At 50.8% G+C, this 14,495-nt stretch overlaps 1 protein-coding gene across 1 annotated transcript; it reads right to left on the reverse strand.

Moving 5' to 3' along the window:
• Window positions 1-316: 316 nt before the first annotated feature.
• ARHGAP35 (Rho GTPase activating protein 35) lies at window positions 317-12,315 on the reverse strand (the record flags this gene model as incomplete). Its single annotated transcript, XM_054295425.1, has 5 exons — window positions 8,592-12,315; window positions 2,043-2,187; window positions 1,735-1,754; window positions 1,428-1,581; window positions 317-502 (listed from the first exon to the last, which is right to left on the reverse strand). Coding segments are annotated over exons 1-5 (4,207 nt in total), but the record flags the coding sequence as incomplete, so codon positions are not given.
• Between the last annotated feature and the right edge of the window lie 2,180 nt (window positions 12,316-14,495).

The following is a 14,495-nucleotide window of genomic DNA, read 5'->3' on the forward strand; positions in this document are numbered from 1 at the left end:
TGTTAGACTGATAGGTGACCTTGATGAACCCATATAAACTGTAAAAATTCTAAAATACCACAAAAAAATCAGAAAAAATCCCAAAAAAATCAGAAAAAATTCCCAAAAAATCAGAAAAAATTCCCAAAAAACCCTTAAAATTTCCCCAAAAATTAAAAAAAAAAATCCAAAAAATTCCCAGATTTTTAGACTGATGACCTCAATTAACCCCCAAAAAAATTCAAAAAATACCACAAAAAAATCTGAAAAAAATCCCAAAAAATCCCCAAAAATTTTCCAAATAATTCCAAAAAAATTCCCAAATTTCCCAACTGACCGGTGGCCTCGATGTACTGGATGCAGCGCTCGATGAACACCGGGATCGGCCGTTCGGGGGTGACCACGCCGGCCACAGAAAATCCCCAAAATTCCCTAAAAATCCCCCCAAAATTCCCAAACTTCCCAGACTGAGCAGTGACCTCGATGAACCCAAAGAAAAACCCAAGATCCCCTCGAAAAATCCCTAAAAATTCTCAAAATGTCCCTGAAAATCACAAAAAATCCGCAAAAATTCCCGAAAAAGTCCCAAAAAAATCACGAAAAATTCCCAAATTGTCTGACTGATCAACAGCCATGAGGAACCCAAAAAAATTCCGAAAAATTCCGAAAAAATTCAGAAACTATTCACAAAAAATCCTGAAAATTCCCAAAAAATTCCTAAAAATGAATAAAAAATTCCAAAAAATTCTTAAAAAATTCCCAAATGTTCTGACTGACCAACAACCTCAATTAACCGCAAAAAATCCTTAGAAATTAAAAAAAATCTGAAAAAAATCCGAAAAAAATCCGAAAAAAATTAAAAAAAAATCCGAAAAATTCCCAAAATTTTCCAAACAATTCCCAAAATTTTCCCCAAAAATTCCCAAATTTCCCAGACTCATCAATGGCCTCGATGAACCCAAAGAAAAACCCAAAATCCCTTAAAAAATTCTGAAAAATCCCCCACAAATCCCCCCCCAAAATCACGAAAAATTCCCCAAAAAAATCCCCGAAAATCACTAAAAATTCGTGAAAATTCCCAAAAACATCGCAAAAAATTCCAAAAAAATTCCCAAATGTTCTGGCTCACCAACAACCGCACTTAACCCAAAAAACCCTAAAAAATTTCAAAAAAAATCGCGAAAATTCCCCAAAAAATTCGCGAAAATTCCCCAAAAATCACCGCAAATTTTCCAAAAAATCCCCATATTTTTAGGATGACCTCACTTAACCAGCCTCACTTAAGCAGCCTCACTTAGCCCAAAAAATCCCTTAAAAATTAAAAAAAAAAATCCGAAAAAAATATGAAAAAAATCCGAAAAAAATCCGAAAAATTCCCAAAAAATCGCCAAAAATTTCCCAAAAATTCCCAAAATTTTCCCCCAAAATTCCCAAATTTCCCAACTGACCGGTGGCCTCGATGTACTGGATGCAGCGCTCGATGAACACGGGGATCGGCCGTTCGGGGGTGACCACGCCGGCCACAGAAAATCCCCCAAAATTCCCAAATTTCCCAGACTCATCAATGGCCTCGATGAACCCAAAGAAAAACCCCAAAATCCCCTAAAAAATCCTGAAAAAATCCCCAAAAATCCCCCCCAAAATCACGAAAAATTCCCCCAAAAAATCCCCGAAAATCACTAAAAATTCGTGAAAATTCCCAAAAACATCACAAAAAATCAAAAAAATTCCCAAATGTTCTGGCTCACCAACAACCGCACTTAACCCAAAAAACCCTTAAAAATAAAAAAAAAAAATCGCGAAAATTCCCCAAAAAATTCACGAAAATTCCCAAAAATTCCCCAAAAATCACCAAATATTTTCTAAAAAATCCCCATATTTTAGGATGACCTCACTTAACCAGCCTCACTTAAGCAGCCTCACTTAGCCCAAAAAATCCCTTAAAAATTACAAAAAATCCAAAAAAAATCTGAAAAAATTCCGAAAAATTCCCAAAAAATCACCAAAAATTTCCCAAAAATTCCCCAAAATTTTCCCCAAAATTCCCAAATTTCCCAACTGACCGGTGGCCTCGATGTACTGGATGCAGCGCTCGATGAACACCGGGATTGGCCGTTCGGGGGTGACCACGCTGGCCAGGGGCACCCCGAAGTAGCTGCTCTCCCACGGCGCCTTGGACAGCGACGGCCGCGCCTTGGCCTTCGGCTTCTGGGGCAAAAATGATGGGCAAAAATTTGGGAAATTCCGGGAAAAATACAGGAAAATGTGGGGAAAATATGGGGAAAATTGGGGGAAATCTATGGGAAATTATGGGGAAAATCAGGGGAAAATTACAGGAAAATGTGGGGAAAATATGGGGAAAATTGGGGGAAATCTATGGGAAATTATGGGGAAAATCAGGGGAAAATTACAGGAAAATGTGGGGAAAATATGGGGAAAATCGGGGGAAATCTATGGGAAATTATGGGGAAAATCATGGGAAAATTACAGGAAAATGTGGGGAAATTATGGGGAAATTATGGGGTAAATCTATGGGAAATTATGGGAAAAATCCAGGAAAAATTACAGGAAAATGTGGGGAAATTATGGGGAAATTATGGGGTAAATCTATGGGAAATTATGGGAAAAATCCAGGAAAAATTACAGGAAAATGTGGGGAAATTATGGGGAAATTATGGGGTAAATCTATGGGAAATTATGGGAAATATCCAGGAAAAATTACAGGAAAATGTGGGGAAATTATGGGGAAATTATGGGGGAAATCTATGGGAAATTATGGGAAAAATCAGGGGAAAATTACAGGAAAATGTGGGGAAATTATGGGGAAATTATGGGGTAAATCTATGGGAAATTATGGGAAAAATCCAGGAAAAATTACAGGAAAATGTGGGGAAAATATGGGGAAAATTGGGGGAAATCTATGGGAAATTATGGGAAAAATCAGGGGAAAATTACAGGAAAATGTGGGGAAATTATGGGGAAATTATGGGGTAAATCTATGGGAAATTATGGGAAAAATCCAGGAAAATTACAGGAAAATGTGGGGAAATTATGGGGAAATTATGGGGTAAATCAATGGGAAATTATGGGAAAAATCAGGGGAAAATTACAGGAAAATGTGGGGAAATTCTGGGGAATTTATGGGGTAAATCAATGGGAAATTATGGGAAAATCCAGGAAAAATTACAGGAAAATGTGGGGAAATTATGGGGAAATTATGGGGTAAATCTATGGGAAATTATGGGGAAAATCCAGGAAAAACTACAGGAAAATGTGGGGAAATTATGGGGAAATTATGGGGTAAATCAATGGGAAATTATGGGAAAAATCCAGGAAAAATTATAGGAAAATGTGGGGAAATTATGGGGAAATTATGGGTAAATCAATGGGAAATTATGGGAAAAATCAGGGGAAAATTACAGGAAAATGTGGGGAAAATATGGGGAAAATTGGGGGAAATCTATGGGAAATTATGGGAAAAATCCAGGAAAAATTACAGGAAAATGTGGGGAAATTATGGGGGAAATCTATGGGAAATTATGGGAAAAATCCAGGAAAAATTACAGGAAAATGTGGGGAAATTATGGGGTAAATCTATGGGAAATTATGGGAAAAATCCAAGAAAAATTACAGGAAAATGTGGGGAAAATTATGGGGAAATTATGGGGTAAATCTATGGGAAATTATGGGAAAAATCCAGGAAAAATTACAGGAAAATGTGGGGAAATTATGGGGTAAATCTATGGGAAATTATGGGAAAAATCAGGGGGAAATTATAGGAAAGTGTGGGGAAATTCTGGGGAATTTATGGGGTAAATCAATGGGAAATTATGGGAAAATCCAGGAAAAATTACAGGAAAATGTGGGGAAATTATGGGGAAATTATGGGGTAAATCTATGGGAAATTATGGGAAAATCCAGGAAAAATTACAGGAAAATGTGGGGAAATTATGGGGAAATTATGGGGTAAATCTATGGGAAATTATGGGAAAATCAGGGGGAAATTACAGGAAAATGTGGGGAAATTATGGGGTAAATCGATGGAAATTATGGGATAAATCGAGGAAAAATTACAGGAAAATGTGGGGAAATTATGGGGAAAATTGGGGGAAATCTATGGGAAATTATGGGAAAAATCCAGGAAAAATTACAGGAAAATGTGGGGAAATTATGGGGAAATTATGGGGGAAATCTATGGGAAATTATGGGGAAAATCCAGGAAAAACTACAGGAAAATGTGGGGAAATTATGGGGAAATTATGGGGTAAATCAATGGGAAATTATGGGAAAAATCCAGGAAAAATTATAGGAAAATGTGGGGAAATTATGGGGAAATTATGGGGTAAATCTATGGGAAATTATGGGAAAATCAGGGGGAAATTACAGGAAAATGTGGGGAAATTATGGGGTAAATCGATGGGAAATTATGGGAAAAATCGAGGGAAAAAAAATTACAGGAAAATGTGGGGAAATTATGGGGAAATTATGGGGTAAATCTATGGGAAATTATGGGAAAAATCAGGGGAAAATTACAGGAAAATGTGGGGAAAATATGGGGAAAATTGGGGGAAATCTATGGGAAATTATGGGAAAAATCCAGGAAAAATTACAGGAAAATGTGGGGAAATTATGGGGTAATTATGGGGAAATTATGGGAAATTATGGGAAAAATCAGGGGGAAATTATAGGAAAGTGTGGGGAAATTCTGGGGAATTTATGGGGTAAATCAATGGGAAAATTATGGGAAAATCCAGGAAAAATTACAGGAAAATGTGGGGAAATTATGGGGAAATTATGGGGTAAATCTATGGGAAATTATGGGAAAAATCAGGGGAAAATTACAGGAAAATGTGGGGAAATTATGGGGGAAATTATGGGGTAAATCTATGGGAAATTATGGGAAAAATCCAGGAAAAATTACAGGAAAATGTGGGGAAAATATGGGGAAAATTGGGGGAAATCTATGGGAAATTATGGGAAAAATCAGGGGAAAATTACAGGAAAATGTGGGGAAATTATGGGGAAATTATGGGGTAAATCTATGGGAAATTATGGGAAAAATCAGGGGAAAATTACAGGAAAATGTGGGGAAATTCTGGGGAATTTATGGGGTAAATCAATGGGAAATTATGGGAAAATCCAGGAAAAATTACAGGAAAATGTGGGGAAATTATAGGGAAATTATGGGGGTAAATCTATGGGAAAAATCCAGGAAAAATTATAGGAAAATGTGGGGAAATTATGGGGTAAATCTATGGGAAAAATCCAGGAAAAATTACAGGAAAATGTGGGGAAATTATGGGGTAAATCTATGGGAAATTATGGGAAAATCAGGGGGAAATTATAGGAAAGTGTGGGGAAATTCTGGGGAATTCTGGGGAAAATCAGCGGGAAATTATGGGGGAATTATTGAGAAATAGGGGGGAAATTATGGGGAAACAGTGGGAAATATTGGGGAAATTATGGGGAAATTATGGGGAAAATTATGGAGAATTGTGGGGAAATTATGGGGGAAAATCTGGGAAAATCATGGGGAAATAATGGGGAAAATTGGGGGAAATTCTGGGGAAATTCTGGGGAAAATCTGGGGAAAATTATGGGGAAATTATGGGGGAATTATTGGGAAATAGTGGGGAAAATTATGGGGAAATTATGGGGAAATATTGGGGAAATTATGGGGAAAATCAGGGGAAAATCAGGGGAAAATCTGAGAAAATCATGGGGAAATTATGGGGAAAATTATGGGGAAAATCAGGGGCAAATTACAGGAAAATGAGGGGGAAATTCTGGGGAATTATGGGGAAAATCAGGGGGAAATTATGGGGAATTGTGGGGAAATTATTGGGGAATTATTGGGGAAATTATGGGGGAATTATTGGGAAATAGTGGGGAAATAGTGGGGAAATTATGGGGAAAATCCTGGGGGAAATCGGGGAAAAACCCTGGAAAATCCTGAGGGGAAATCAGGGAAAAGTCCTGGAAAATCCTGGGGGGAATCGGGGAAAAATCCTGGAAAATCCTGGGGGGAAATCCGGGAAAAGTCCTGGGGGAAATCAGGGAAAAATCCTGGAAAATCCTGAGGGGAAATCGGGGAAAAATCCTGGGGGAAATCGGTCAAAAATCCTGGAAAATCCTGGGGGAAATCAGGGAAAAATCCTGGGGGAAATCAGGGAAAAATCCTGGAAAATCCTGGGGGGAATCGGGGAAAAATCCTGGGGGAAATCGGGGAAAAATCCTGGAAAATCCTGGGGGGAATCGGGGAAAAATCCTGGAAAATCCTGGGGGAAATCAGGGAAAAATCCTGGAAAATCCTGGGGGGAATCAGGGAAAAATCCTGGAAAATCCTGAAGGGAAATCAGGGAAAAATCCTGGGGGAAATCAGGGAAAAATCCTGGAAAATCCTGGGGGGAATCGGGGAAAAATCCTGGGGGGAATCGGGGAAAAATCCTGGAAAACCCTGGGGGGAATCAGGGAAAAATCCTGGGGGAAATCAGGGAAAAATCCTGGGGGAATTAGGGAAAAATCCTGGAAAATCCTGGGAGACACCAGGAAACGAGCCCTGCAAGCCCCACCTTGACCCCAAAGCCCACCTGAAGGTCCTGAGATGTTCCTCCTGCTGAGGTCTTCTACTGACCAACATCCGGCCGCACACTGACCATGGGATGACCACTGAGATGTCTGAGACCTCCTTGAGCTTGACCAGCACCCCAAAAATGGCTCCTCCAACCTTCATCCCACCTTCATCATCCTCCTGAGATCCTCCACTGACCACCGGGATGACCACCGAGATGTTCCACCATTCCCACCATCACCCCAAAATGGCCCCTCCAAGCCCCATCTCCACCCCAGAACTCCCACCTTGGTTGGTCCTCCTGAGGTTCCTGAGATGTTCCTCCTGCCGAGATCCTTCATTGACCACTGGGATGACCACCGAGATGACCACTGACCACTGGGATGACCCCAAAGACATCCCACCATCCCATAACCTCTCCAAACTCACCTTGGTGGTTCTCCTGATGTTCTTGAGATGTTCCTCCTGCTGAGATCCTTCCTTGACCAATACCTGGCCACACACTGACCATTGAGATGACCACAAGGACATCCCACCACTCCATAATTCCTCCAAGCCCCATAACCCCTCCAAACCCCACCTTGGTTGGTCCTCCTGAGGTTCCTGAGATGTTCCTCCTGCTGAGATCCTTCATTGACCATCATCTGACCACTGGGATGACCACAAGGACATCCCACCACCCCATAACCTCACCAAACCCCACCTTGGTTGGTCCTGCTGAGGTTCCTGAGATGTTCCTCCTGCTCAGATCCTGCACTGACCAACACCTGACCCCAGGGACATCCCACCACCTCATAACTCCCTTCCAATCCCCACCTTGGTGGTTCTCCTGATGTTCTTGAGATGTTCCTCCTGCTGAGATCCTTCATTGACCAATACCTGGCCACACACTGACCATTGAGATGACCACAAGGACATCCCACCACTCCATAATTCCTCCAAGCCCCATAACCCCTCCAAACCCCACCTTGGTTGGTCCTCCTGAGGTTCCTGAGATGTTCCTCCTGCTGAGATCCTTCATTGACCATCATCTGACCACTGGGATGACCACAAGGACATCCCACCACCCCATAACTCCTCCAAACCCACCTTGGTTGGTCCTGCTGAGGTTCCTGAGATGTTCCTCCTGCTGAGATCCTCCAGTGACCACTGAGATGTTCCACCACTCTCAGTTCACCTTGAGCTTGACCACCACCCCAAAACGGCCTCTCCAAGCCCCACCTCCACCCCAAACCCACCTTGGTTGGTCCTCCTGAGGTTCCTGAGATGTTCCTCCTGCTGAGATCCTGCACTGACCAACACCTGGCCACACACTGACCATTGAGATGACCACTGGGATGACCCCAAGGACATCCCACCACCCCAAAATGGCCCCTCCAAGTCCGATCTCCAGCCCAAACCCCACCTTGGCTGGTCCTCCTGACGTTCTTGAGATGTTCCTCCTGCTGAGATCCTGCACTGACCAACACCTGACCCCAGGGACATCCCACCACCTCATAACTCCCTTCCAATCCCCACCTTGGTGGTTCTCCTGATGTTCTTGAGATGTTCCTCCTGCTGAGATCCTTCATTGACCAACACCTGGCCACACACTGACCATTGAGATGACCACAAGGACATCCCACCACTCCATAATTCCTCCAAGCCCCATAACCCCTCCAAACCCCACCTTGGTTGGTCCTCCTGAGGTTCCTGAGATGTTCCTCCTGCTCAGATCCTGCACTGACCAACACCTGACCACTGGGATGTGCCACCATTCTCAACCCACCTTGAGCTTGACCATCACCTCAAAATGACTCCCCCAAGACCCACCTGGGTTGGTCCTCCTGAGGTTCTTGAGATGTTCCTCATCTTGAGATCCTTCATTGACCAACATCTGACCACAGAGATGACCACAAGGACATCCCACCACCCCATAACTCCTCCAATCCCCACCTTGGTTGGTCCTCCCGACGTTCTTGAGATGTTCCTCCTGCTCAGATCCTCCACTGACCAACACCTGACCCCAAGGACATCCCACCAAAACCTCTCCAAGCCCCACCTTGGCGGTCCTCCTGAGGCTCCTCAAGATGTTCCTCCTGCGCGGATCCTCCCCGTCTCCCGCCTCGTACGCCATCCCCGCGCCGTCCCCTTTGTAGCCGCCTTGGCCGCCCGGCTCCTCGTCCTTCTTCCTGCCGGCTCCCGCCTCGTCGTCGCTGCCGGCGCCCAGCCCCGGCCGGTAGCCGGCGAAGCGCCCGAGCCGCGCGCACCGCGCCCGGTACAGCGCCGGCCGGGCGGCGTTGGGCGGCCGGCGGGCGCGCTCCAGGGAGCTCGCGTCCATCTCGCCGTCGGAGCCGTTGCCGCCGCCGTTGGAGGCGGCCTTGTTGATGTTCCTCACGGTGATGATCTTGCCCTGGGTGCTGTCGTGGGGCACCGAGTAGATGTTCTCCTCGTCGCCGCGCGGCTTGGCCACGGCGTCCACGGGCTCGGCGTAGTCGGAGGGGTCGAAGCAATCCGGCGGCGGCCAGGCGGAGGAGGACGCCGAGCGCCGGCGGAGGTCGCGGTGGCTTTGCTCCGGGTAGCCGAGGTCGCCTTTGGCGTCGAAGTGAACCGGCGGCTTCGGCTTCACCGGCGGCGGGATCTTGGCGGGCTTGCCGTCGAACGCCCCCAGCGCCGAAAAGAAACTCGAAGCGTCGTTGCCTTCGAGCTCCGCGGACGGCTTGGAGCGGTCCTTGGGCGGGGCGGCCGCCGCGGGAGGCTCCTCGCGGAAGGGGCTGCAGCCGGGCGGGGGCTCGGGGTCCTCCTCGGAGTCGGGCGGGTTGGAGTTGCAGAGCGGCGAGCCGGCGCGCGGCGAGCCGAAGGCGTCCTCGCCGGCGCCGCACGCCTCGGCGGCGTTGTCGTACGCGTGCGCGGCCTCCACCGCGTTCTTCTTGTCCAAGGCGTCCTTGAAGAACGCTTGGAAGATCTCCAGCTTGCTTTGAGGTCGTCCTCCTGCCCCGCACGGCCAAGCGGCGAACCTGGCCTCGATCTCCTGCGCGATCTCCTCGCCCTCGGCCAGCTGCTCGCGGCTCACGTCGTCGTCCGGGAGATCGGCGGGACCTTCGGCCAAGGCCACCAGCTGGACGGGGACGACGTCCTGGACGTCGGCCAGGAAGGCCCTCAGGGTGGCCAGGGACGCTCTGCGCTTGGCGGCGTAGAAGACGACGTAACCGTGCACCGGGCGGTTCTTCCTCGAGCCGAACGAGGCGTGGTAGGACAGCAAGGACAGCTCCACCTTCCTCCGCTGCGACCCCACCGGCGTCTCCAGCAGCACCGCGGCGCCGCCGCCCGGCGCCGGCCGGCACGCCTGGCTCCGCAGGATCGGCGCCAGCACGTCGTCGGCGCTCGCCGCGTCGCCGCACATCAGGCACATCGCCACGCGCAGGTCGGCGCCGTCCGACGCCTCCCCGCAGGCCGCCGCCGGGTTGAGGTTGCGCTTGGCGTCCAGCAGGCCCTTGAGGACTTGGCCGATCTGCTTCTCGTTGATGTTGCGGCCGTAGCCGATGCCGGCCGACGCCGGGTCCAGGAAGACGCACCGCAGCTTGCCGGCGATCCGCTGGCCCTGCTGGATCAAGCTCTGCAGGGTCTCCCCGCCGGCGTCGCCGCCGCCGCGTTTGTTGACCAAGACGAGCGTCAAGGGCAGCCGCGCCGAGTGGCCGTCGCGGCGGCCGGCGGCGGACTCGCGGCTCTTCTCGATGCTCTCCACCACGTAGGACAGGGACTCCTTGGAGTTGTAGAGGCAGAGGCAGCCGTGCGGTTGGAAGGTCGGCGTCTGGAAGGCGTTGACCGGCAGGCGCACGTTGCCCTCGATGGGCCGCAGGGCCAGCTCGTACATCTTGCCCTCGATGACGTACTTGTCGTCGTTGGTGCAGAGCGCGCGGATCTCGTTGGCCAGCTCGCGCGCCAAGCCGTCCTTGCCCAAGATGACCAGGTTGATGCGGTCGACGTCGGCGTCCGCCGTCGCGGAGGGGTCGTCGCGGCGGTGGCGGAGGAACCGCGCGCTCAGCAGCTGCTCCACGCGCGCGTCCACGCAGGCGGCGCAGCTGGGACACGTCTCCTTGGTGGGGTGGTAGACGAAGTGGATGTGCTTGAGGATGAGGGCGTCGCGCTCCGCCTGGAGCTTCTGCAGAGCTTTGAACCTCTGCTCCTCGCCCAGCACCTCCTGGATGACGCCCATCTTCTCCTTGCTGGGTTTGGCGTCCAGCTCCAGCTCGTAGAAGAGCTCCGAGTACTCCAGGAGGAGCTCCTGGAAGTCCTCCTTGGCTTTGTCGATCAGCTGCTTCTGGTGCTTGCCGTAGATGTCCACGTAGACCGACTCGTCCAGCCACAGGTAGAAGTCCTCGTTCATGATGAAGCTCCTGGCCTCCTCCCAGGGCTTGCCGGGCGTGACGAAGGGCGAGCTCTCCAGGTTCTCGCGGAACGCCCTCCTCATCTCGGCGCGCTTCCGCTCGTTGCGCAGCTTCTCCAGGTGGGCCTCGTAGAGCCGCTCGGCCGCCGGCGTCTCCAGCAGGTCGAAGGGGATGCGCTCGTTGTCCACGTCGTCCACGTGGCCGGTGGCGTCCCACGGCGTCTCCTCCAGCACCACGAACCACTTGAGGAAATCCGGCTTGGCCTCCAGGAGCTTCTCGAGCTTGGCGCGGCTCAAGCGGTCGATCTCGTCGAGGTCCGGCACGAGGGCGTCCAAGGCCTGGGGCAGCAGGGCCAGGTAGACCTTGCGGCGCCGCTCGATGTGCTCCTGCTTGAGGCGCTGGACGTGCTGCAGGAAGAGCTTCTTGGCCTTCTGGGTGCCCTCCAGGTAGACGTAGTCCCGGTACTCGGGCGCCGCCGCCATCTTGCGGCTGACGTCGGGCCAGAGCTCGTGGTGGCTCTTGACGATGCGGCCGACGAGCCACTCGTACTTGTCCTTGGCGGCGGCGATCTGCTGGCTCTGCTGCTTGAGGGCCTCGAAGTAGGGGACGATCTTGGCCTTGCCCCTGCTCTTGTCCACCAGCTGCACCAAGGTGCCGAAGGCCAGCTCGACGTTGACGTTGGAGCGCGCCGAGGTCTCCACCACCTGCAGGTTCTTCTTGCCCAGCGCGAAGGCGTGGGCGTCGCGGATGTAGCGCTCGACGCCCTCGTCGCACTTGGTCAGCACCACCACCGCCGGCTTCTTGGTCTTGGCCAGCTGGTTGTAGAGGTTGGAGACGAACTTGAGCTGCTCGTCGAAGTTGCGGTTCATGCCGCGGCTGACGTCGACGCACAGCAGGAAGCCGTCCACGGGCAGCTTGCCGTCGGGCATCTGCTTCTGCTCGAAGTCCTGCTCCAGGCCCAGCTGGTCGGTGCAGAAGTACATGAGCTTCTCGGCCGACGCCAGCTTGGTGGCCGCCGCCCGCTTGACGTACGGCTGCAGCGCCGTGCTGCGGTGCGGCTGGAAGGTCTGGTCGTCGATGAACTCCGTCTGCTCCACCACGTGGACGCGGCACTCGGCGCACTCCTCCAGCGCCCGCGCCACCTCGCCCCAGTAGAGGAAGTGGTCGTTGTTGACCACGCGCCCCCCGAAGTCACTGGTGCTGAGCACCGAGGTGTGCTCGGCGTGGAAGTCGTCGGCGCCGGGCCGCACGAAGCGGTTGCACAGGCAGGATTTGCCGACGCCGCACTGGCCCTTCTCCTTCTCGGTGCCCGACAGCCCCACCACGCTGACCGTGTAGGTGGGCGGGCGGCCATCTTGCTTGCGGGCCATCATCATGGCGGCGGCAGCATGGCGGCGGGGTCGGGGCGGGGGCGGCGGTACCGCGGCAACGGCGGCGGCAACGGCGGCGGCGGGGAGGGTTCAGGAGCTGGAGGGCGTCGGAGCGCAGTGGCCGAGGAGGGGTCCTGGAAAGAGAGAGGAGATGGTGGGAGGTGGTGGAGGTGGTGGGGTGGGTTGGGAGGGTGGGGTGGGGTCTCCACCCAAGTGAGGGGCATCGAGATGGGCACAAGTTCTCCACCCGACCATGATGGACACAAGTTCTCCACCCAACCATGATGGACACAAGTTCTCCACCATGGTGGACACAAGTTCTCCACACCAAGATGGGCACAAGTTCTCCACCCAACCATGATGGGCACAAGTTCTCCACCCAACCATGATGGGCACAAGTTCTCCACCATGGTGGACACAAGTTCTCCACACCAAGATGGGCACAAGTTCTCCACCCAACCATGATGGGCACAAGTTCTCCACCCAACCAAGATGGACCCAAATTTTCCATCCCACCAAAGACCTTCCAAGATGGGCACAAGTTCTCCACCCAACCAAGATGGACACAAGTTCTCCACCATGGTGGACACAAGTTGTCCACACCAAGATGGGCACAAGTTCTCCACCCAACCATGATGGACACAAGTTCTCCACCATGGTGGACACAAGTTCTCCACCCAACCATGATGGACACAAGTTCTCCACCCAACCATGATGGACACAAGTTCTCCACCATGGTGGACACAAGTTGTCCACACCAAGATGGACACAAGTTCTCCACCCAACTATGACGGACACAAGTTCTCCACCATGGTGGACACAAGTTCTCCACACCAAGATGGACACAAGTTCTCCACCCGACCATGATGGACCCAAATTTTCCATCCCACCAAAGACCTTCCAAGATGGGCACAAGTTCTCCACCCAACCATGATGGACACAAGTTCTCCACCATGATGGACACAAGTTCTCCACCATGGTGGACACAAGTTCTCCACACCAAGATGGGCACAAGTTCTCCACCCAACCATGGTGGACACAAGTTCTCCACCCAACCATGATGGACACAAGTTCTCCACCCAACCATGGTGGACACAAGTTCTCCACCCAAGTGAGAGGCACCAAGATGGACACAACTCCTCCACCCAACCAAAGGTCACCATGGTGGGCATGGCTTCTCCACCCAACCAAGGACCCTCCATGATGGACACCAGTTCTCTACCATGATGGACACAAGTTCTCCGCCATGATGGACACAACTCCTCTAGCCAACCAAAGCTCCTCCATGATGGACACATGGTGAGGAGATGGGGTCAAGGGTGGTGGAGATGGATTGGGGAAGGGTGGGAATGGGTTCTCCACCCAGCTGGATGGTCATGGCGGTGGACACAAGTGCTACACCATGGTGGACACAACTTCTCCACCCAACCCAAAGGTCCTCCATGGTGGACACAAGTTCTCCACCCAACCATGATGGACACAAGTTCTCCACCCAACCATGACGGACACAAGTTCTCCACCATGGTGGACACAAGTTCTCCACACCAAGATGGGCACAAGTTCTCCACCCAACCATGATGGACACAAGTTCTCCACCATGGTGGACACAAGTTCTCCACACCAAGATGGACACAAGTTCTCCACCCAACCATGATGGACACAAGTTCTCCACCCAACCGAGGGTCACCAAGATGGACACAACTGCTCCATCCAACTCAGGAGCACCAAGATGGACACAAGTTCTCTACCTAACCATGATGGACCCAAATTTTCCACCCAAGTGAGGGGCACCAAGATGGACACAGCTTCTCCAGCCAACCAAGATGGACACAAGTTCTCCACCCAAGTGAGGGGCACCAAGATGGACACAAGTTCTCCACCCAACCAAAGACCCTCCATGACTGACAAAAGTTCTCCACCCAACCACGATGGACACAAATTTTCCACCCAACCCAAAGGTCCTCCATGGTGGACACAAGTTCTCCACCATGGTGGACACAAGTTCTCCATCCCAAGATGGACACAAGTTCTCCACCCAACCAAGGGGCACCAAGATGGACACAAGTTCTTCACCCAACCACCCAACCATGACTGACACAAATTTTCCACCCAACCAAAGGTCACCATGGTGGAAATGGCTTCTCCACCCAACTGAGGGGCACCAAGATGGACACAAGTTCTCCACCCAACCAAGGGTCCTCTATGATG

Source organism: Melozone crissalis, unplaced genomic scaffold, assembly GCF_028551555.1.
Source record: "Melozone crissalis strain CALT ecotype California unplaced genomic scaffold, PUWL_Pcris_2 ptg000727l_1, whole genome shotgun sequence".
Lineage (NCBI taxonomy): Eukaryota > Metazoa > Chordata > Aves > Passeriformes > Passerellidae > Melozone > Melozone crissalis.